At 31.6% G+C, this 24,746-nt stretch overlaps 3 protein-coding genes across 3 annotated transcripts; 1 reads left to right on the top strand and 2 right to left on the bottom strand.

The window, feature by feature from the left end:
• Window positions 1–177: 177 nt before the first annotated feature.
• Window positions 178–3,564, bottom strand: LOC126664941 (probable serine/threonine-protein kinase PBL21). Its single transcript, XM_050357577.2, has 6 exons — window positions 2,884–3,564; window positions 2,747–2,782; window positions 2,490–2,653; window positions 2,189–2,378; window positions 1,229–1,620; window positions 178–868 (listed from the first exon to the last, which is right to left on the bottom strand). The coding sequence occupies exons 1-6, from the start codon at window positions 2,981–2,983 to the stop codon at window positions 578–580; spliced, it is 1,173 nt and encodes a 390-aa protein (XP_050213534.1). The 5' UTR covers window positions 2,984–3,564; the 3' UTR covers window positions 178–577.
• A 9,987-nt stretch (window positions 3,565–13,551) lies between these two features.
• On the top strand, window positions 13,552–15,722 carry LOC126677213 (glycosyltransferase family 92 protein At1g27200). The gene has a single exon (XM_050371732.2). It carries the CDS (start codon window positions 13,715–13,717, stop codon window positions 15,572–15,574), a length of 1,860 nt encoding a protein of 619 aa, XP_050227689.1. The 5' UTR covers window positions 13,552–13,714; the 3' UTR covers window positions 15,575–15,722.
• A 1,632-nt stretch (window positions 15,723–17,354) lies between these two features.
• LOC126664488 (uncharacterized) lies at window positions 17,355–22,183 on the bottom strand. Its single transcript, XM_050356891.2, has 9 exons — window positions 21,777–22,183; window positions 21,251–21,287; window positions 21,045–21,123; window positions 20,901–20,946; window positions 20,708–20,806; window positions 19,640–19,708; window positions 19,200–19,551; window positions 18,964–19,112; window positions 17,355–18,577 (listed from the first exon to the last, which is right to left on the bottom strand). Exons 1-9 carry the CDS (start codon window positions 22,086–22,088, stop codon window positions 17,717–17,719), a joined length of 2,004 nt encoding a protein of 667 aa, XP_050212848.1. The 5' UTR covers window positions 22,089–22,183; the 3' UTR covers window positions 17,355–17,716.
• Window positions 22,184–24,746: the final 2,563 nt, after the last annotated feature.

Consider the following 24,746-nt stretch of genomic DNA (forward strand, 5'->3'; position numbering starts at 1 on the left):
AATACTAATGGAAATAAGATATACAAGTAATAAATGATAAAAGTTAAAGAATCTAAGGCTCATGACTAATAATAATAAAAATTATATTCCAAACCGAAGTACCTATGCATACATATACTGCTACTTTAATTTCACAGATTTCAGATCCTAAGATACCTGAAACAACACAGCAACAAGTATTCTGAAATTTTCTACTACTCACCATAATTATTTTACAAAAAGTGAAGCTTACAGAGATAACTTTACATCCAAGTATTCTGAAATCCCTACAACGCATATAAGCATAACGAAAACCAGGATCTTCTTTTCGACACAGAGGACGCAATGGTATTAACAAGCAATTCCGCAATGAGAATTTACCACGACAAGAAAAAAAATAAAGCTATCCATTAACCAAAAAAAGTGTCTAAACTTTGAATTAAAATACATAAATAAGAGAATTTTCCATTTCCGGTGAAAAATTCTCTCATTTTAGATTCTTAACCCGTAGTAAAACTGCTCATAATTTAAGCTTTCACAGTTTCACTTACAGTTACAGTAATCGGAGGGTTCACCAAAAGCTTCTGCCTGATAACATTTAAAGTGTTGTACTCCTAGACATTACTTCTTGAGTTACAGGATCCCTGTTTGTTGTTGAAATGGCGCTTTTTACCTGCCTGCTATTAGATTCTGAGACATGACACTGGGAGGCCAAATATTCAAGGGCAACTACTATATCACCGATAAGTGGACGGAAATTTGCTTCCTCATGAAGACACATTGCAGTTATGGCAATTGCATAGTTCAAACAGCGGCGTGGGTAGCGTCCTTGCAACAGAGGATCAACCAATTGAAAAAACTTCTTCTGGTCTTTCAGAAATTGGCTAGCCTATAACAAACAATTTAACTATTTAACACCTGGATAAAAACTTAAGATCATTTGCTACCACTTCCTGACAAATGGGATAACACACTTCTATGACGAGACGTAGAGACTTAAAAAAAAAGCATGTGTAAACTAATTGACTAAAGATGTAAAGCATCACAGATTGCTTTGATGATCCATGTGAGTTTTAAGAGAAGAAAATTGCGGAAAGAGGAGTATTTTTAAAATTTTACAGCCAAAAAACTAAGTTTGTAGAGTCGGGAAGGAGTAGAGGAATATCAAGATTAGCATTAAATAATTGGAGCATGTGAGTGAACATGTTAATGAACAATACTAAAACAAAAAGTTTAAGACTTGACTCACCCAAGCAACTAGGGTCTGCTCTCCAGGCCTCTTAGCGCGATCTATTGCCTTTCTGCCAGTGATTATCTCCAACATCACAACACCAAAGCTGTAAATATCAGATTTAAGAGTCAATTTCCCACTCATGGCATATTCTGGGGCACAATATCCATAAGTTCCCATAACTCTGGTTGAAACATGTGTGTTTTCACCAACCGGTCCCAATTTTGCAAGACCAAAATCTGACAGTTTTGGATTGAAGTCATTATCTAGCAAAATATTTGCAGATTTTAGATCACGATATATAACAGGTGGATCTGCTTTGCAGTGTAGGTATTCAAGGCCCCGAGCAGCACCAACAGCAATCTTCATCCGAGTGCTCCAATTCAATGCCTCTTTATCAGGATCCAGATCTATTAAACAAATAAGATATCAAAAAATGACTATTATTGGTTGTCAAACCGTGCAAAATTATTCAGCAAGTGTTTGAGAACAGCATGCATATAAATTATCTTTGTGAGAGAATAAACTAATGAAATACTAAACCAAATCACAATTATTTAATCACACTAAAACCATGTCAGAACAAATTACAAGCAGCAATTCTGTTCTTGAACTGATAAAACTAACTATACAATTAGGAATTAAGCAGTTGAAGTTACAAGATTTTCACATGTTCTAAGGCTTTGAATTGCATTTGTTTAAAGGGATCCTCAATGCTCATCAGGGGTTGGTAGCCTTACGCATTTACCAGTCTAGTTTTGAAGCATTTTAACTCTCAATTGTGACAAAAAGTTAGAAGAATTGAGAAAACAAATCACTCAACACAAATCGTGTACAAAATCTATCAGATATATCCAATGGTAAAACCAAATTTAATATACAGATATACCAATTTCTTGCAAAATGATCACGATAAGAACACAACAGGAAGAAAAATAAAGAATAAGCATTAGTTACTCTGTTGGAAAAAGAACTTACCAAAAAGATGGTCTTCAAGACTACCCTTGGGCATGTATTCATAAACCAATAGTCTCTGATCACCCGAAGTACAGTACCCAATCAAGGTAACAAGGTTAGAATGATGCAACAGACTCAACATGAGAACCTCCACTATAAATTCTTGATTCCCTTGAACACCATCTTGATTAAGTTGCTTCACAGCGACAACCTGATCATCGATTACAAAGAATCAGAAACACTATACATATATCAAGAACAAAATTTGACACAAAGAGAGCATTCAACATTCAACTTTTGCATAACTTGATTCTGAATATACCTGGCCAGAATCTAACCTGCCTTTAAAAACTTTTCCAAAACCTCCCTCTCCAATCAAATTTACATCTCTAAAATTGTTGGTTGCAGCAGCAAGCTCTCGAAATGTGAAACTCTGCGCTCCGCTGTCCTGGCCGTTGTCCTTACCATTCATCACTTTCTTACTACCTACATACACCACAAACAGAGATTCCTTCTCAGAAAAACAAAACAAAATGAAAATTTAACCCAAACTCATTGTAAAAAAGACTCAAAATATACCATTAGAATTCCATTTTCCCTTCTTGCTACCTATACCTGCACACAATTAAACCCCAAAAAAATGCAGTTGGCAAATCAAAACCAGAAAAAGAAATCCAAGAACATAATGAAAAAATCTAGTAGAAGAAGAAACAAACCAGAGGAATCAGTAGAATGGTGAGAAGCAGATCGAGGGTCATTTTCAATGTCGATTTTAGTATCATTCCGGTGAGGAGTTATACAAGAAAAACACCCCATTTCTTTTTCTTGTATAACAAAAATAAAATCTTTCTTCTAGTGATTAAAAGCCTCACAATTCAGCAAAACACCGAACAGTAATAATATCAACTAACATAAAAACTAATCATAATTAAATGAAGACCCTAAATACCCTGCAGTTTAAAATTCCAAAACTGAAAAAGATGCTAACTTTTTCTCTCCCCAGAAGAGGAGAGAAACCAAAAAAAGTAGCCAAATGATGAATGCCCTGAGCTGAGCCAACAACCAACCCCTAAAAACCCAAAAATTAGTATATACTAAGAATTTCCAGAAATAGAATTGAAGACATCAACAGCTCTGAAATGGTAAGGGAAGGGGCAAAATAGAGAAAAAGACAGGTAAGTAAAGTTGCTAAAAAGCTAAATTTAGCAAAAGAGAATATACATACAACAAATTAAGCGGCAGATTTAGCGGCAACAAATAAATTAAAGAGAGCAATGTAGTAGTAGTAATGAATGTGGGGCTATTTTTCTTGTTTGTGTGCGTTTTTACTGTTTTTTTTTCTCAAGAAAGTATAGAATAATAATACAGCGTTGATTTATTGTATTTTTCATTAATGTTTGTGCATGATTGAACTGTAAGTCGCTCTCTATCCTTCTCATACACACAAAGAAAGAAGACCCACTTTTTTAGAATTTCCGGTTCGGTGGATAACGTCCGGTTCACGTCTGGCTTTTGACATTATTACGGTTACATTGTTCTTTCTTATTACAAAAAATGTGACCGATATTACAGCTTTTTCGGTTTTGTCTTTTATGGTTTGGTTTGATCCCAGCCCAGCAGTTTAGGATTTGGTCCTTTTCTAACAAATCTTGTGTTTTGTAGCTTTTGATGATTCTTATAAACTGAAAATCAATTGAGAAACAGAATTCCACAGCTGCATTTTTGTTATTAAAAAAAAGTCAAAAAGTTTTTCTGAAATGATGGGGAAGATTTTTTGATAGTGAAATAAAATAAAGTAAATAGGATGATGGATCTTTGGTTATAAGATACTAAAGATTAAGATATGGTTGAATTATTTAATTAGTACTCCATTAGAGTGACTTGATATGCGTCGCACCAACAACCAAGAAAAGGTATCTTTTATAGATTTGGTAAGTATGAATCAGCCGGTCCTGATGGGTAGGCTCTCCGAATGCATTTTTAATTTCATTTAAGATTTTTAGTAAAAATATGTATTCAAATTTTATGAAATGGTCATTTTTTTACCGTTCAACCGGCTCAATGATTCATCTGTACGTATAATCTATTTTCTTTCAACTTAAAATGATTGAATTAAAATTTTGATTTTGGGAAAAAAGAAAAACTAGCTTATTTTTGATTTGCAGTGAAATTGATTGAGTCGGTGGAGAGGGTTTGGTTTGAAATGGTTGTTGGTTTGATGCAAAGAGATTGAAAATGACAAACAAAAGATTAAGAGTATGGTTGGTAATGGGTCAAAATCAAAGGGTCATTTCTCTATTTCCCATTCCATGAAGTGATGAAAGACTAACTTTTGGGAAGCAAATGATCATGGACATTTTTTGCCTTTTTGACTGCCACGCCTCCCATATTAATAGTAGTACTACAAAACACAATACCTCAAATGTCATAATTAATTATGATTAGTGTTAATTAACACTGCCCAATTGGTTCAATTCAATTTATCGATTTTGTAATGATTCTTGAGCAACTCAACATAAAAGGGCCCACTTCTCTATGTACAGTAATTGTTGATCACAAGACTATCTTAAAGACATAGGGACCCCAACCCCAAAGTGGGTCAAACATCATCATCCTCAATTTTCATTTGGTTTCATTGGACTCGTACATGGGGTTTTACTTTCATTTTTCATATTTGGGTGACACTACACATGAATCATGATCAAGCTTTCTATACCAATTTAGCAACTAACTATGTGAATGCTTCTTATTATTGAAATACAATTGAATTACGGTAGCAAGTTATTAGTTAGATTTTTTATAAACTACTTACTGAGGCTTGAAACGGGTACCTCAAAAAAGCAATGGAGAGTCTGGCTAAACTTTAATTTGATTTGAAAATTTGAAAATTATTTAATTTATTTGAGACGAATTAGTTCTAGATATCAAAAAATGGCTAAATGTTAGTATAAATCTTTTTTTTTAAATCGATCGACCCGATTAAGTTAAGTTTATTTTAAAATTTCATTTGCACTCATCTCGATTTAAAAATATATATATTAATTCAGTTTAACTCAACTTGAACGAACGGCTAGGTAGGAATGTCAAAATGAATCATGACACGGTAACACGATTCGCCTCACACGTATTTAGAGAATCCGGGTTAAGGTTTAGCGGGTTCGTGCCGAAATTGTATCAACCCGTTTATGACACGAAATAAATGGGTCATGTCACGGATTAACTCACGAAACCATTTAACTTATGGGTAAGATTACATGTTTAAGTGAAAAGAGAATTAGAGGTTGATAATTTGAAAATATTTTTAGTCCAACAAAATGGTTCTTCAACTCGTTCACAAGATCTATTTGCTTTTATTTGTTTACCGAGCAAGTGACGAATATAAAAATTATGTTTGCAGTATTTTTTAAGGTATGAAAAGTATAGTTGGCAGCGAATGTGGATTTCGAAACTCTAAAAAGAAACTGGTGGGAATTTATCTTAGGAAGGTTTTGCGAAGTGTTAAGGTAAACTAGTTCATTCATTATTTAATTTTTAATATTTTAATTAATTTTGATTTTTTTTAATTTAAACAAATCATTAAAGTGTTGAAATTCCTAAAATTCAAAAAGGATGTCAGATTAATGTAAATTCAGATATTCACATTAATGAAGAAAGAGCAGTAAGAGTATTTTCTCATAAAAGCTTGAAAATTCCAACAATTTAAGGTTGCGTCAAACAGTTAAAGTTTTGTGACGTTTACTTAGTCAGTAGGCTAAATATGCGTCTTTCTCTTTTCTAACTAAGACATGTGCTCCCGATTTAAATGATATATTGGACATTTTATTTTTCATAATAGAGTAAGTATTTTTATCTCATTTATTATTTTTTTCTAAATAATTTTACTTACTATTAATTTTGATAATTAATTATATTTATATTGTAGATATAGTCATATTTTATTATAAAAATTAATAAAATAAAATTAATAGTTAGTATATAAAAAGAATAACAAATTAAAAATACTAAATCATTAAATAATATTTTATATAATTATATAAATTATAAATAAATTACATGATGTGACATTATAAAGTGGGCGGGGTTCAGCGGGCCGCTCACCTAGTATGGTTGACGTCTCAATCTGAAAATTAACATTGTACATACACTAATCTTACATTATATAAAAAAATTGTCGGTCGGTTCGGTCGACCGAACTGAAAAAACCAAAAACCGAAATTGGAAACCGAGAAAAAGGTATTTTTGAAATCAAAAAAACAAAAAGGTATTTTTCGTAAATAAAAAAAGTAAAAAAAAATCAAAACTTGGCAGGTAAATGTGTAAATAAGTTACCAAAACATGTATTTCAGGAAATTACCACTTGAAAATAAGCCTAATTGATTTTATTTGTTTACCGAGCAAGTGACGAATATAAAAAGTTGGTTTGCAGTACTTTTTAAAGTATGGAAAACACAGTTGGCAGCAGATGTGGATTTTGAAACCCAAAAGAGAAGCTGGTGAGAGTTTATCCGAAAAAGATTTTGCGAAGTATCATGGTAAACTAGTTCATTTATTATTTTTCAATTTATTGTTTGATCTTTAATATTTTAATTGATTTTTGATTTTTTCATATGAAGGAGCTACGGAGAAAATTGATGCTGATTATTTGGAAACCATTCACAACTGGGCTGCATATTTTAAGTCAATTTTTTCTGCATCAAAACATAATGATGTTTTAGATCCGGAAACTAGAGATGATGTTTTGGGTCTACTAGGTGTTGTTTTGAACAATAGGGTCCTCATATGGGAAAATCAAACTCATAACAACAATCAATATCCCATACAAAGGCATTTGAATAGGTAAAAGTACCACATCATTACCTTGCTTGATGAGAGACATTTCTTTTGTCTTCATATTTGCAATCCTTGTTTGAAAGCTACTTATCATAGCCTTATCATCACTTTGTTGTTGATGCGGTCGAAACTTCAACTCCCTTTCTCTCTTTCATAACCACTTCTTTCTCCTCAATTGCCAAGAAGTGGAGGCTCTCATTCTCCTTAATTGCCAGGTCTTTCTGCCTGATTGTGAACTGCATTGACAGGTTTTTCTGCCTGATTGTGAACTACATTGACAGGTCCTCTTTCATCTCAAGTTTTTTTTGCCTGATTACCAACTGTATTACCAAGTTCTTCTCCTTCACATCCATGTCCTTCTCCTTCATTACAATGTCCATCACTTATGTATTTGTTACGCTGTAATAAAAAATATCTTAATAGAACTAGGGTTTAGCAGTAGCTCTTGATAAACATCAGGGTTAGGGTTTAGAAATAGGAGATTTCTGTAAAAAAATTACAAACCTTAGAAAGAAGGGGCTTAGAAAAAAGAATCAATGGGTCAAAGGCCTTTAATTTTCCAGCAGTACTCATTGTGGCTCTATCTAACACATCAAATTCATGTCAAGCTTTGAAAACTGTGTTAGTAAATAAAATTTAAATTTAAAAAGATCAGAAAAATTCACTTGACATTAAACTTTATGAAATTGAACCGACAGTTCAAAAAATAAATGTTGAGAAGAAAACAATTAATTTAACCTGAAATCTAACAAAAAAAATATATGTATGTTTAGTTGTAAAATTGTATTGGCAAATAATATTCCAGTTTAAAAAATTGATGGACATTAAGCGTTTTGAAATTAACAAAAAAGACATTAAACGTTTTGGGTTCAAAAACTAGAGATGTTGTTTTGATGAAATATGCAAAAGCATTCAACTTAACAAGAAAGGCTAGGGCGCGATGCGAGGTGCGCCTTCTCGCCGCGCCCTGCCTTATTTAAATTTCACCATTTGAGTATTAACCGATCAATTTGTGATTAAAATATTTTTATATATTAAATGAGTTTTATTAATCGTATTGTGTTAGTCGTTTAATTGTGCCAATCGTGTTATCCGTTTATCTTAACGTGTTAATCATGTCATCTGTTTAAAATTCGTGTTATTTTTATATTCGAGATTTTAATACGATTAGTTAAATGAGTCATGTTCATCCTTACAATAGTCCTCTTGCCTATTTTGACACCATTACGGATGGTCCTCTTGCCTACTTACCATGGAAACTAGCAAAAACGGTCGAGCGTTGCTTTGACTTTTTCTGACTAATCAAATTATTAATATTGAACTAATATATTATACTTTTTCTTTTGAGATCTAATATATTATATTTTAAGGAAAATATTTTAATGAACATTCCAACTTTTTTAATATATTTTATTTTAAAAAGATTATTTACACCGATAAAGATTGCATTAATAAAAATTTATTAAATTAAAGTACAAAGAATAATATACATTAAGAATAGTTATATGTACTACAAAATTAATTTAAGAATATCATGTATAGAATTGTTAATTTAAATTATACATCAAAAAATTCAAAATCATGAAAGTATCGTAAATTTATTTTTGACGTTACTATGAAAAAATATTTTATATTATTTTAAATTATTTTAACTAATATGAGAAATAAAGTTGCCAATAGAAAAATATATTTACATTTAACCAGTGCTAAGTAATTTTTTTATTCTTTACTTGTCTAAATTAATAATTATATATAATATAATGATATTAAATTGAACCATTTTGGGTATAATTATTTCTTCTTATTTTTCTATATTTAATATCTATTTTTAGTTTTTAAAAAATTGACAACTCAATAGTGATAAAAAAGAACACCCATGAAAGAAAATATCTCTAAAATAATAAATTGTAATAAAAATAAACTGAAAGAGACAAATTATTGTGAAATTTAAATTTATGATGAGAATAAAATTTATATTTCTAATACTTGTATCTTTTTCCTCATGCATTTGTCCTAATCGATAGTTATATATTATCTTTTTCACTTCCACTTTTAATATAATTTGGACTCTTACTATTACTTTTAAAATATAAAATGCATTGAATTTTTTTGTTTTCCATCTGATAAGTCTATTAATATTAAAATCATATAAAAATATGTATACTAATTATTGTATAAAGTTCAAAATAGATTAAAAATTATTTTATAATGTTTAATTTTTAAAGCCAGCCTTGCATTCATTTTCTATAGTAATTATTTTATTATGCTATAGTAATAGAATTTATTTATTTAATTATGTTAATAAGCTGTCATAATATTAAATTAATTGAATTATTAATAAATAAAATTTAAAGATTAAAGTGTAATTTAAATATATAAAAGGATCAAATATATTATTTTTTCAACCTAATTTCACTTGTTAGGCGTTGTTAGTAGGAGAAATTCTTATGTAGACTCGGTCTACCACGTCATTTATAGACTAATCTATCACATTATGACACGTCATTAAAATGATGGCAATCTTGTAAATTCGTTTTTTACTTATCTACACCTTTGAATAGTAATATTACAAGATTGCCATCATTTTAATGATGTGTCATAATGTGATAGGTTTGGTCTACGGATGACGTGGTAGACCGAGTCTACCTAATAATTTCTCTGTTAGTAGAGCGAAAATATTGGCATAATAATCATTATCCAGTTGGTTTTGTTGACTTTGTTACTAATTATATTTAGGGTTTTTTAGATAAATACCAAAAAAAAAAATCTCAAGAATACTACCATAAAGTTTTTTTTTGAGAAATACAATCTGTACTTTTTTTTTTGCAAAAATGACTTTTATTAATCTCATAAATATCTTTTTTAATCTCAGAAATACGATTTTGGTTATCCAGCGGTATACTAACACTGTTGGTTAACCAACAAACAAAACTATTACAAATTCAAACCTCTATTTCTATTAAACTAGTTGAAAATTGTATTATAAACCCCTCCGCCTTTATCACCGCAAGAGCAATCAGCAAATAAAACCTAAATCGTCTTTTTTTAAAATCTAAAATTATTGATTAACCATTAGTTAATCATTTGTTAAGCAACAATGTATTAAAAACAAAGGTCGTTGGTGTACCTTTAGTACACCATTGGTTAAATAGTAAAAAAAAAAAATCAACAACAGTTAACTAACGATTTTATTAATAATATATTTAAAATAACATTTATTATAAGTTATCCAACGGTTTACCTAATGTTAACCATTGATTACCCAACACCCAAATATATCACTTAATTCTCACAAGCATTTTTTTCAAACACCTACAGTGCAACATGCTGTTTAACACAAAAAAATCGAACCAGAAACATAAAATTCAGCAACGGTGTTTACTAACGATTTCATTAATGATATATCGCAAATAAAAATTACAGGTTACCTAACGGTTTATCCAATATTAACCACTAGTTACCCAACACCCAAAAAATATTACAATTCTCATAAGCATTTCTTCAAACACCTAGAATGCAAATCTGTGCAACACCAGAAAATCGAACCCGGCAACCATAAAACATATAATTTGATAGTTAAGCAAATCACCATCTAAACTTATACATATCAACAAGTTTAGAAAAAAAATTGAAAAGAGATTAAAATCAAAAATTTGAAAATCAACTTTTATCCTTTGATTAGCAATTTATTTTTTTCTATGGCAGCGGAGGTTCATGGATCTTCATCGTCGATAGTGGAGGCTATGCGTCTTCTTAACTAACAGCGACGATCGGTGATTTCTTCGGCAACGGCAATGACCTTAATCCAATAGCAGTGACAGTCAGTCCGGTTAGAAGATGAAGAATCAAACATGAAATAATCAGCGTCATGAGCCCCATGAACGGCGGCGGCTTCAAGTCCACCGGCGAACGGCGTCAACAGTTGCTTCCTCTGCTTCCCCTCTTATTTACTCTTTGCTGTTATGGCTTTAAGTTTGATTTGAAGAAATTAGGTTATGAAAGGATTAAAGGAGTATTTGATATTTGTGTAAAATCAAAAGTATAGAAATTAAAAAAGAAAAGAACAAATTGTATTTTTCAAAAACAAAAGATATGGACGTAATTATCTAATTAAGTTTATAAGTTGTAGTATTTTGTCTAATTAACTCTTATATTTACTCTGTATAATTTGATTTGTTCTACACCTATTCTTAGCCCAATGGCAATGGATTATCAATTTGATATACCTCAGTTCAGCTTATGTCGTTTCACTCTTAATGTCGTTTGTTATAATTGTCTTTGCTTTGTTTGTTGTAAGAAAAAGGATGTGAATCATTTGATTTATGGAAAGGACAGTTTGGTAGACTCTGAATTTTGAGTTGAGGCCCACAGTTTATGGGTTTAGCATTTGACGGAATTGAGGAAAATAGTTTAGATGGGCTAGCATAGTTGAGCTTTTATAAATTAAATTGGGTTGCATGCCCAAACTTAAATTGACATACGAGTCTAAGCCCAAGAAATTGACAAATTTAAGCTTTAGAATTTGATTATTATCAACTAATTGCAACAAAGTTTTGAATATATAAATGAAATAGATAGAGCATTTATAATAGTGATCTCTATTATGAAAAATATATTTTTAAAAATAAAAGGCATTTTTTATATAAAGAGTGGAATTTTAAATTCTAATCCAATGAACTCTTTAAAATATAACACTTTATTATATTTTTTTAATAAAATTAATTTATTTAAATGTTTTATTAATTTTATTCTATTCTAATTTTATTTTTTTATATGTTTTATGGTGAGAAAAAAATCAAAAAATCATTTTTTAAACAACAAAAAAATAATACATGTGTTTTAAATTTGAAATTATGTTAAGAGCATTTCTCTAAAATTGTCAAATTCTTTAAATTAAAGAGTTTGACAATAAATAAGAAGTCCAATGGACTCTATATTTTTTATATTTAGAGTAGAGAGTGAAAATGACTCTCCACATGTAGAGAGCCATTTTCACTCTATACTTCATTTTTCAAATGATAGAATTTTAAATTTCAAAAAATAAGTTAATTATTTTAACTTTAAAATATTATATTTTTAATTTTCAATAAAAAAACAGATAAAATAAATTAATAAAAATAAAAAATAAATTTATTTTATTAATATTTGATATTTTGTTATTATTAATGAAAGCAAATAAAATACTAAAAGTTATTAAATTAATATTAAAGAGTTAATTAAATTACTATTTAACATTTTTATTTTTATTTATAAAAATAAAATACAAAAAAAGTTAATATATTAAAGAGTCCATTAGAGTAATTTTTTAGATCACTCTTTATTTTTAATATACTCTTTATTTTGAAGAGTACCATTTGAAAATGCTCTTTGGAGTCCCATTTTAATGCTAAACTCTTTAAAATAAAAAGTTAAATTTTCTTGAAAGAGCTTGTTGAAGATGCTCTTAGTTGTTTAGTTGCAAAACAGTTAAACTTAATTAAAACATAATTATAAGTTTGTAATAAATTGTTTTGATACATGGAATTGAAATAGAGAAATATAATTTATAAAGTAAAATGTGATAACTTAAGCAGCAAATAATGGATATATTATCCACTTTATTCAACAAAATTTCAAAATTAAGGAACGAAGCTTTATGTGCAATGCAAGTCCATTCGTCCACATGATCCAGTTATATAGAATCTGTAAAGCCAAATTCTATCCACTATATACTACTTCCTGCTCAGGCAATTCCTAATTCGTTTCCTATCCTACTCAAAAAGGATGTTACTATAAGATAAAAAAATCAGATAAAAATATATAGAGGAATTTTTTTATCAATACACAGAGATATCTCATTTGTCTATTATCTTATTATGACTTTAAAATTTTACAAGTTCGGTCCACTGACTGAGTGTCACTAAACGTATCTATGCCTATTTTTAGTCAACATAGCACGACATTATACACACCGAATAGAATATAAATTGTGTATACGTCGAGGTATAATATTGTGCCATAACAACTCTAATCAAGTTGTGGGGGTATATTTGATAAAAATAAAAAAGTAATAGATCAATCTAGCAAAATTTAAAAATTATTGTAATATTTGGCAAACGAGGCATAGTTGTGGATATATAAGAGCATTTTACCAAATATTAAAAAATCGTCATTTTCTAAAATAAATGATGTTATAATATTTTTATTATTTTAAAAACATTCTCATAAATTAACGTATTTTTTAAATGGTAAGTTTTCAAAATTTATAAATTACACGTCTCATATATTAAAAATTTCATCAAAACTAGAAATCTCAAATTGAAACATTGTCTTTAAAAATGATGCAAATATACGTAAATAAAAATAAAATATTTGAATAATCTGTATGTAGAATAGAATTGGGTTGTCATGTTTGAAAAGAAACGTGCGGAGTCTTTTAATTTGGTAAGTCTCTCTTGTAAACAGAAATGAAGCAAATTTCCTTATTAAAATACCCATAATGGCTACTTCCTTAATTATAAAAAAAAAATTAGTAGTAATTGATTATGAATCATTCCACCTGGTCCAATCATAATAGTAACTCATTCTCACAAACAAATTGAATGCCGCCTGTGACGCAATCCTCCCAAAATTAACACACAACGATCAAACATTCCAATTCAATAATTTATTTGAATAAAAATAAAAAGAAAGTCTGTGAAAAAACCTGAATTCGTATCCAACTCCAACTCAAACAACATGACGGCTGCTCCTATAAAGAAATCCCCATCGGCTCCTCTTCTCTATTTGCTCTCTGTAGGCAGATCATCAGGCGGCGCCGGAACCGGAGCAGGACCATATGCCGCTTCCAATCTCTATTCTGTTTCTCACATAACGGAAACCATGAAACGCGCCGTTTCTGCTGTCCTCCTTTTCTGTTTCGTTTCCGTTTTTTTATGCGTTTCCTTTTCTCTTTATTCATCTCGCTATCCAATTTACGCCGCTACTCCTCTTCTTGTTCATCAATCTACCAATAATCTTATTCAAGATCTTAATCTCAGCCTCCCTCATCCTCCACGCACCGTTTCCATTGATTCCAATTTTATTCCTTCTGTTTCCGTTCTATTCCCGGGCTGGGAGGTTCTCCTCGTCGTCTCGTCCCCGGAGGTGACAACAATACCGAACAACACTGATCATCATAAATTCACTTGTTTGTACCCTAACAATGTTGCTTCTCCCGCCAGATTTTCTGGAATTTTGCCTTCTACCAACCAGATTACCTTCAAGTGCTCCCTTCCCAGAAATTGTCGCCGGAGATTACCGTTTTTGGCTCCGCTATTGACCAGATTGTCCGATAAGGAGTTACCGGTTCCCTGGCCGCCGTCATCACCTCCGGTGGAGTTGTTAAGATGGAATAAACTCGTTTACGAGTCGTTTTCCACCGAGGACGACGTCGTTCTGTTTGCTAAAGGTTTAAACAATCGGCAAGGGATTAACAGGTCCCCCGACGAGTTCGAGTGCGTGTTCGTCGATGGTATTAACGCCGTTAGGACTGCCGTTACTAGCTCAATACAAGAGGTGTTTAGGTGTCGTCATCCGGATTTAACGCCGTTTTTTTCTGGCGCGCAACAAGGAGAGAATAATAATGAGCCAATCAAACTCAAAGTATCTCTCGAAATAATAGAGGGCAGAACTGTAATTCCGACTCTGGCGTATTACACACCTTATCAGCGTAAGATAGCAGAATCGGTTACAAAATCAGAACTGTGCGCCGCTACAATGGTTTACAACGTAGGGAAATTTCTGAAAGAATGGGTAATGTATCATTCAAAAATTGGAGTTGATAAGTTTATACTATACGATAATGAGAGCGACGATGATTTAATTAGTGTGGTTAAAGAGCTTAATCAACAAGGTTTTAACGTCCAAACGTTGCTCTGGATTTGGCCTAAGACGCAAGAAGCCGGTTTCTCACACGCCGCTTTACTCGCCGGAGATTCATGTAAATGGATGATGTACGTTGACGTCGATGAATTTGTGTTTTCACCTTCATGGGAAACTCAATCTCAGCCGTCTGATCAAATGTTAAAATCCCTACTTCCATCATCAGATGATGATTATCATAGTCAAATGACAGGAGAAGTTTCGATCAAGTGCAACGAATTTGGACCGTCGAATCGGAAATCACATCCGGCGGAAGGCGTGACGCAAGGATACGATTGCAGACGGCGGTTAGAGAATCGGCACAAATCGATCGTGCTAATCGAAGCAATCGACGATTCGTTGCTGAATGTGATACATCATTTTAGTTTGAAAGAACAGTATAGAATGATACAGCTGAGATTGGAAACGGCGGTGGTGAGCCATTATAAGTATCAAGCGTGGTCGGAGTTTAAAGCCAAGTTTAGAAGAAGAGTGTCTTCTTATGTGGTGGACTGGAATAACACGGTGAACCTAGCTTCTCAGGATAGGACGCCGGGGTTAGGGCACGAGGCTGTGGAGCCACCGGGATGGGAAAATATGTTTTGTGAGGTTAGAGATGATAGGTTGAAGCTGCTGACTCAGAAATGGTTCGGTACAGAGACGGAGTCAGGGTTCAGGATGGCATGGCAAAGTTGAACATCAGGTTCTTGGACTCTTAATTCGGTTGGTGCTAATATTTTTGACTAAAAAATGTGGGGGAGGTTTTGTAATTCTAACTTGTTTAGTTTCTTTTAGGTGATAACAAAAAGCTCCATTTTAATTCATTCTTTAATTTCTCATTTAATTGTAAAATTTGATTAATTTAGGTTTATTTTCACTTCTCTTAAGAATATACAAGAGCTGCAAGTAGTGGCTTAGGTGTACATAAATCTTATTTTTCATGAAAGTGTGCACGTTTTTTCATTTCAGGCTACAAAATTATTTTCTCATCTTCGATAAGTTTGTTACTTCCAACATTTTTCAATATGTAACCAAGTCATATAACTGATATGAAGATATAGGCAAAATATCCATCCTATACCCATCACTTTATAATGTACAGACACTTTATCAGATTTACGTGCTCCATTTTGAAAACATTGTAGACATGATGTTTCGGGTTTTTTGTGTCTGGGTTTTTCATCCGTGCTACTTGGGACAATATTTATATTTGAATGGGGAAATGAATACGACTCCCGTTGCCAGCACAAGTAAGCAATATTCGGTTCTCCCTTCAAAACAAATTTTGATTTTTCATTTAAATTTTAGTATTGATGAGTAATTGTATGAGGGATAAAATTAGATTTTATAGAAAACTGGAAAATATTTGAGAATGAGTATCCTTATGAAAGTGAAGGAATAAAGAAACGGCCTCCAATTGAAGATTCTTCTGTTTGGTGCTTTGCCATCTTATGTTGTACTAGTGACATCTATACAAACATTTCTGTTTGAAGGTACATATTAACTGATATACACAACCTGCAAAACATGAGAAATTTGGCCAAATTTGCTTTAAGGATTTACACACTTTATGTGAGATTCAACAATATTGGCAATTTCTCACAATCACAAAGCCCGATGTTATTCATCTGCATCTGTTGTGCATCGGTGGTTTCGATTTTAAAACAAAAATATCTTAAATATCCAAACCAAACCCAAATTGAACTTAACTATTCCGTCATTTTGGTCTGATTAAATTTTTATCCAAACTATTTGGTCATTTCAAACGAACTACACACATGTTAGACATTGGCACTTTCAGACGAACACCAAATCAAATTTAATTATTTGGTCATATAGATTTGATTAAATTTTTTTGAATCTATAATGATAAATACATATTAATTTTAAGATTTTTAATGTTAAATATGAATGTTACTTGATTAGAATTTTTGAAAAACAACAATTCATTTGTATTCCTTAGTAAATGATTTAAAAATTTACTTTCAGAAACTTTTTATACTAAAAAGTTCAATTTATGGAAAAAAAAAATTAGCATCAAATGTGAATGTTACGATATTTTAAAATAAAATAAAAGAATTTACTTATTATAAATACAATACACATTTATATGGCAACAAATATGCATAACTCATGTTTATTTTTGAATTATTACCAATAAAATATATATATGAATGTATATATCAGCTTTTTTTAAAAAAAAAAGATTACTTTAATCATTTGTTCAGTTAGTTATTTTGATTTTTAAAATATCCAAACCGGACATTTATAAGAATATAACCAAACCAACTCATTTTTTTTTTGAGGGAACACAGTACTTTATTAATCAAAGAGCTATATCAGCCATTACAAGATGCAAAAGTTCAGGAGGGACATTTCTTAGAATCATTCTTAGAATTTTGATAGGCAAATCATTCTTATAATAGACAAATCAATCTTAGAATTTTGATTCGAGAAAAAAAATACCAAACCAGAATGCTAAAATCCAACCCCTCCACTATGTCAGAACAGGGTAATAGACAATGAAATCAACAAGCATGACGACATAGCAGTCTCTACCATTTTCAAGCTACAATTTCAATGTTGTTCTTCAAAGTGTGCAAATTAGAAATTAAATATAAAGCTGTGGTTTTTAACCTAAAAAATAAATGCATAAATCTGTACAAAATCTTCTGCTACAGTTTCTCATGTTATGAATCATTTGACTAACTACAAAGCAAGCCACCCTAACTCTGAAGAGACAACTTGCTAATTAAAAAGTATTATTCTTTTTTTCTGGGTAAATAAATTTTCATACCTAGTGCTGTACCGTCCGCCATTGTTTATGCGAAAAGCTCCTCAGAGCTGTAGTGCTAAATCTGGCTGCTGAGTTGAGCCTATCGGCACACTAGAAGAACTAGGTGAATTCGGTGCCAAAAATCCAACATTCAAGTCTGGTGGAAATTGAATAATTTCTTGTTGATTGTGCGGTGATAATCCCTGCCAAGATGATTTACCACCAACAATCCCCGAATGCCCCATTGTCTGCGAATTTGGTGCTGAGTGTAATAGCCCGTTTGAAGTTTCTGATAGCTTCCCTCTGTTTATATTATAATAATCCACTGGCACTGAGAAGTGATTACTGGTGCTAGTTGAAACCATGCCAAACATTTGCGAAGGAACTGCACTGTGATCCAAACTGGGTTTCCCAGTCGAAATCCCAAATCTTTCGGTTCCTAATAGCGGTGAACAGTTATTATTATATCCAAAACCACCATTCAAACCATTTAAATCAGAATGAAACATGGGTTTCTGTTGAACCGGGACGGAAGACTCTTGGTTTATCCCATCCATACTACTATCTAGTGAAGTTAATTCACATTGGGAACTTAATCCGCCAATACCTTCCGCCATGTCTTCTCTACTCCATGTTGAACATCTACTTGTAACGGCAGAATTTCTGCCGGTAGCAGTAGATTGAGGCATGTTTAAAAGATCTTTACCCGGAGAATTGTTTAAAAACTTCTGCTCACGGGAAAATAGAAGTTGCTGCTCTCCATCAACTACCCTATCGTCTCCCACCCAACCAGGACCAAAGTCAAGTCCAGTAGGCAGCGTACTTCTAATTTTTTTTGAAGCAATTTTCCAAACAGTGGGCCCGAGGTTTGCAGCAAAACGAGATAGACTTCTTGCATAACTGTACTCCGCGTTTAAACCCACCTGAAGTATATCAATCAGACACAAGAACAGGTTACCAACAAATAAAACAATTGATGGTCTTCATAGAGAAATTAAATTGGACAACACCGGGTTCTAAAAGGTGATCGTCATTCCATTAGACCAGCTTAATGATTCCTTGGACCAAGCAAAATTCAAAGCCATTCAAAAAAAATTCAGAAAATCTCATCTGCTATTTTCTTGTAACCAAGAATATGATGTTAATATTTTTTATTTTATTTTTGACAATTAATATGATGTTAATATGAAACTGCATTCTGTACAGTACCTTCTCTAAACCAAACAAAGAAGGAAATATTGAGAAATATGTATCATTACAAAAACACAAAAAAAATGTATAAAAAAAATGATGAGTTCTTTTTACATACCGCCATCAATTGTTTCTGTTCAACTTCGAAAATATTCAAGGCAGATGACTCATGAATGGAATCCATTGGCTGTTTATATGTGTCGCGCTTATTCTCATCTATTGCGTTTGGTTTCTTCCCATACTTAAGCACAGCCTTCAGAACAGAAGCTGCAAGCCAAGAGAGGCAATCAAAATAATTTTACGACAGAAGAAGCAAGCAGAATTTGAAAAAAGAAAATCAATTAAATTACAAACCTGGAAATTCATTTTCCCATTCGGACATCCAGCTAGCATAAGTTTCACCACCATAAGAGTTTCTAACCAGAACTTCTGAAGGTTGATACTTGTAAGAATAGGTTTTTCGGAGATTGTAACCAGTAGTTGAATTGGTATTATCCCCTCCGGAAGCAAGAGTTGCATCTGAGAAACTTTCAGGACCAACACGGTCCAAATGCGACCTCTCAACTGGTTTTTTTTGCTTTCCTGGTGGTCTTCCCCTCCTAGCAACTTTCGGTTCTGGTTCTGGTTCTAGTTCTGGTTCACCATCATCACTGTCCTGCCGTAAGTTTTCAAAATCCTTCTTTGCAAGCTCTTGTATAGATCGTGCCTAGAAAAAGAGTTATTAGTTAAAAAATTAAAATTATGGCAGACAGAATCATACAGGTAACCAATCAAAGTAGGATGGCCAACCAAACCTGTCGAAAATAAATAGTGTCTGGAGGATTATACTGCATTGCGTTTGAACATATCAGGAACACATCTTTCTGCACCAAAAAATATTCAGAACAATCAGTTAACACGAAACTGTCAACGCGCAAATTTGCATCAATTGACGTAGGAATTGCGCTTCCAAGTATATGTTGCAGTAATCACAAAAATAAGAATACATAATCAGCTTAAAAAGAAGCGAGATGAATCAACTTGGTGAAGCTTCCAGACAAAACTCTTCGATATAATCTCTCAATAACAAAACCAGAGCATTTCACCACAAAATTCATCAATGTGTTGATGATGTTATACTTCAATTTCAAGCCGTTTTAAATATATTGAGGTTAATTATAAATATAATACCGTCAAATTATGTAACTAGCAAGACATTATCATCCACCAATTCAAACCAAAGAGCTATTGTGGTCTTGGTAGCCTATAGAGTGCAGCAGTATTAGAAAATTATAGATCTGCAGTTAGTCTTAGAGGACAAATTGAGAGGTTCCTTATTCGTTTCGGAATAAAAAAAACTGAGCCTGCCTTAATATGACCAGATGTGCAAATAAAATGCTTCATTGAGCAATAAGAAAAAAACCTGTTATATGTTGCAACTTGTAAGACAAATAGGCAGAAGTTGAGAGTTGGAGCTTGGAACTAACTTATAGCTTTTGCAATTAACAGTCCCTATACATCGTATAAATCTACACCTGGAAAAATCTACTTGGCAACAATATCAAAAAAGTGTTATTCTCTCTCTTATCCCCCTAGTCTATTTATCCAATGACAAATTAACCTAAAGGGAAAAGTTTCATGTTTCAAATATTTATATCTATAACATATATGAAATTCTCAAAGAAAAATCGCACTCCAACAGAAAGTTTCCATAAATATAAAGAGCTGAATAGCAGCAGAATCACAAGAAGGAAACAAAGTGGAAAATTCTCGAGCTTTTCTAACTAACAATATCTACCATACTCACTAAAATCATCATCAAAGCAAATCAGTTAAAAAACTTCTACTTCAAGAATCCAGATTTGCAAAAGCCACAAACTAACCTCAAATTGTTCCAAGTCGGTATAAGCTCCCCCATCAAGCTTTTTTCTAACGGTGGAGAAGTCCATAGGATGCTCAACAATATCATGGTAATCAGGAAGCTGCATCAAAATCAGTGCAGCACAGCATCAAAATTTGTCTTCTCAGTTAACAATGTACTCAAATGTATCACTGGCAAAGATATAAAATACACACCTCTTCAGGATCAGCAGGCTCAGAGAATACCCCATAAGAATCCTTTCTGCAAGCATAAATTAGTTAAAGCAAGTCAATCAAATAGCAAGTGAAAGCAAGCAGTAATGAGCCAGGTGAAACAAAGTCTGGGAAGAAGAACCCCACTTTTGAAGCCTGTCAAGAATGAAGACCAACAACTTTTTGTCTGGCAAAGGTGTAGTGGGGCCAGGCTCCACCGGTGACTCTGCATACATAAATATATAAATGCCACAGTTTCAATTAATCACAACTGCTCAAAACTTTCTTTAAAAAAACAAAAGAGAAACCTTCAAAGAAAATCTCATATCCTTTTCATGAATTTCAGTAAATACCTTGAAGAGTGTCTGTCCCTTTCAAACCCTTTTCACCCTGCAAGTAAATTATACAAATTAATTACAACAATCAATAATTAATTTAAAAAAGGGGGAAGTTACAGTAAAAGTTATGGAGAGAAGTAGAAGAAAGGAATTTTAAAAGAAAAGACAAAACAGAGCTTTTTATTTCAGACAAGATGTCTGTGCATCTATTATTTGAAACACCACACCAGATTATTTACAAACAAAAGAATCAAATATTATTATTAAAATATCTACCCATGAAAAAAAAAACCACCAATTCCTAGATTTCCCAAAAACAATAAATTCCTATAATTTATTTACATTCCAAAAAAGAAAAAGAAAAAATTGACCCCGTCAATTCAAATACGATCCAACACTAAAAAAATTAAAAAGAACGCGCGAAAATCTAAAAAAAGCATTCAATTAATTTAAATAAAACAATACTGAAAAGAACAACACTTATCCCCCACCAAATATTTTTCATAAAAAACAACAGTGATAGTAATAAGAATAAGAATACCAAATAATGATCAGATCCGGAGCTGATCTTGCGGGTTTTGAGGGCAATTCGGGAATTGTTCAAACCAAGCAAAAGCTTATGTTTTTTCTGAGCGCGTTCGTCGTCGTCGTCGAAGTCATTGAGAGAATTAGGGATACGGCGATTGGATCGGACAGTAGAAGAGACATTGAGAGAATTAGGGTTTTTAAAATCAGGGATTTGTTGTTGCTGTTGTTGAAGCTTGAGAGAGCGTTTTTGAAGGTCTAATAGAGACGGGCGTCCCTTTTTCTTTCTCTTCTTCGTCGCCATTTCCCCTGCTTCCATCTCTCCCATTCTTCTTCCTTTTTCTTTTTCTTTTCTGTACTTTTATTATCTTTTCTCTCTCCCCAAACAGGCGTTAAGATTTTTTTATTATTTTATTTTATTTAACTCTTTTTTTCTTAATTGAATTGCTGTAAGTAATCAAATAAGTCGAGGAAATATGGGTCGGGTTGAATTGGGTTTGGTACGTGCGACTCGTACGGACGGCCTGCTAACCCGGCCAGGACCTCAGCGAGTCACGTGATTAAAATACATTTTATATTTATTTTATTCAGTTTAAGTAACGTTTTGGTTTATTTTATTAATCTATTTTGCTCAAACCATCATCCAATTGTAACTTTTATTTAGTTATGATGTTGTTTCTTATTTTACATCGGGAAACTGAAAGGTTTTAGGACTTATTGCTCTATTTTATTTTATTATCTTATTTTATTTAAAAATATTATTTTTTTACTACAAATGAAGAGAAAGAGATTGAACCTAATATTTTAGGTTTATTTTATTGATAAATTTTATACATGTAAAATTAAGTATTGTTTTTCCAGTTTATTTTATATGTTTGTCCCCAAAATTAATAAATGAAATGATATGAATTGAAAATCTAACATAGGTTGGACCGTAACTAAAACAACCTTGAGCTATAATTGGAGGCCCAAATGTATGGTGACCTATTTAATTTGACGCCCATTTTCCGAGGATTTCGCCTAATTGTTTTTTTTTTTTGGGTACAGGGTCCATGAGATTTCCTAAACGGGTCTCAACTATAAGACGGCACCTTTAAGCCTTTCACATTCAGACTAATTTCCATTCGAGCTGTGTAGGTCCCTTGCGAGAGGCAAACTCTGACCCCAAGTTTTAAACGGTTGCATATATGAGTACGGTTCGAACCCGCGACCTCACTTAAACTAGAAGAGCGTCTTACCAACTCATCTACGCCTTGGGATTTAATTGTTTTTTATATATGTATATATAATTTGAAAGAGGAAACGTCCGTAAAAGAGATCGAATTCATAATTTTAACAGTTTATTTACTAATATTTATACCATTTGTGCTATAACTTTCTAATAGAATTTTGCCTACTTGTTTCTTCTCCATGTTTAAAAGGACTAGCATTTTTAAATGACTAGTGTCATTTTACGTATTTCACACGTGACTCGTAGTGTGACTTGTCAAATTATAAAATTATATTTAAAATAGTAGTTAATTAGGAATAGTTTATTTTATATGATTAAATAATAATTAAATAATAATTATTAAATATTTTAAATAGTTTATTTTAATTAGTGCTCAAGACAATTATCTTAATATATTAGTTTATTTTAACTAGTATTATAATTTTAATAGTTATCTTAGTATAGTAGTTTATTTTAGTTAGTATTCTAACTTTAATATTATTTAAATAGTTTTTAAATTAATAATTATATTTTATAAAGTGAAAATGATATTAATATAAATGTGCTCCCTATCCGTGCTTTTATAGATAGTATCGATATAGATGAATCACATTATTTTACAAAATATAATGACAAATCAAATTCTAGAAAGTGTCACACTAATTGCTCTGTCTATAATTCTTCTAGATGTCTCAATCTAATATTTCATTTTTTAACCATCTTCGATTAATATCTTCTATTAAAGGCTTAATTATTAAAAAACCACCCACCTTGAACTTTTTTTTCGTTTATACCCTGACCTGAGAAAAAATTCATTTATACCCTAACGTATGTGTTTATGTTTCACCTCTACCCCGAGGCACTAAATTAACCTCTTTTCATTTAGAAAAAAGTTTTAAATAATCCTTACTTTTGAACATTTTATAAAGATGGAGTATTTTTTTGTATTTTTTTAATAGAAAAAGTATAAAATAATCCTTATATTTAGTAATTTTCAATAAATCATTTTTTTTTGAAATTTGGGGTAGAGGTGAAACATAAACACATACGTCAGGGTATAAATGAATTTTTTCCTAGATCAGAGTATAAACGAAAAAAAAGTTCAAGGTGGGTGGTTTTTAAGTAATTAAGCCTTTATTAAAAGAAATATAACATGTAGTCTATTTAATGTAACATGAAGATATGAAAGAAACATTTTAGTAATACTATTATTTATTGATTATTTAAAAAAAATGTATATGGTATCTTTTTAATTAGATTAAGAGAGTATAATTTTAAGAGGCATTAGCATAGCATTGTAGAATGTGTAGGATATTGCGGGTGTTTCTATTCCTAGAATGTGTAGGATGAACTAGTCTTCTTGGCCTTGGCCATTCCTTTTAAATCAAAAAAAAAAAATTTGGTACAATTATAAGGCAACGAAAATGGATGTGCATTCATCATTGTAATTTGTAAGCCATTTTTATGGGTTTAGTACAATGACACATTTTTAATTTGCTTAATTGCCACCAATTGATGTTCATGACTTTCTTTTTGTTGCTTACTTTTATGTTTGATCTTCTGAAAAGAAAATCAAGTTTAAATTTCTGATCTATTTCATACAATTATTAACTATTAGTGGTTCAATGCATTCCATATTGATATGCGATTGGTGGTGATTAGCATATAAAAGTCCTAATCAACAACCTATTATTGCTTATTTTATCTCATATCAACTAAAGATTTTTATTCTAATAAGATTTTGAGATTGCTTGATTAAAAAATATTTATATAGAG

The sequence above is a fragment of the Mercurialis annua genome, linkage group LG1-X (genome assembly GCF_937616625.2).
Source record: "Mercurialis annua linkage group LG1-X, ddMerAnnu1.2, whole genome shotgun sequence".
NCBI lineage: Eukaryota > Viridiplantae > Streptophyta > Magnoliopsida > Malpighiales > Euphorbiaceae > Mercurialis > Mercurialis annua.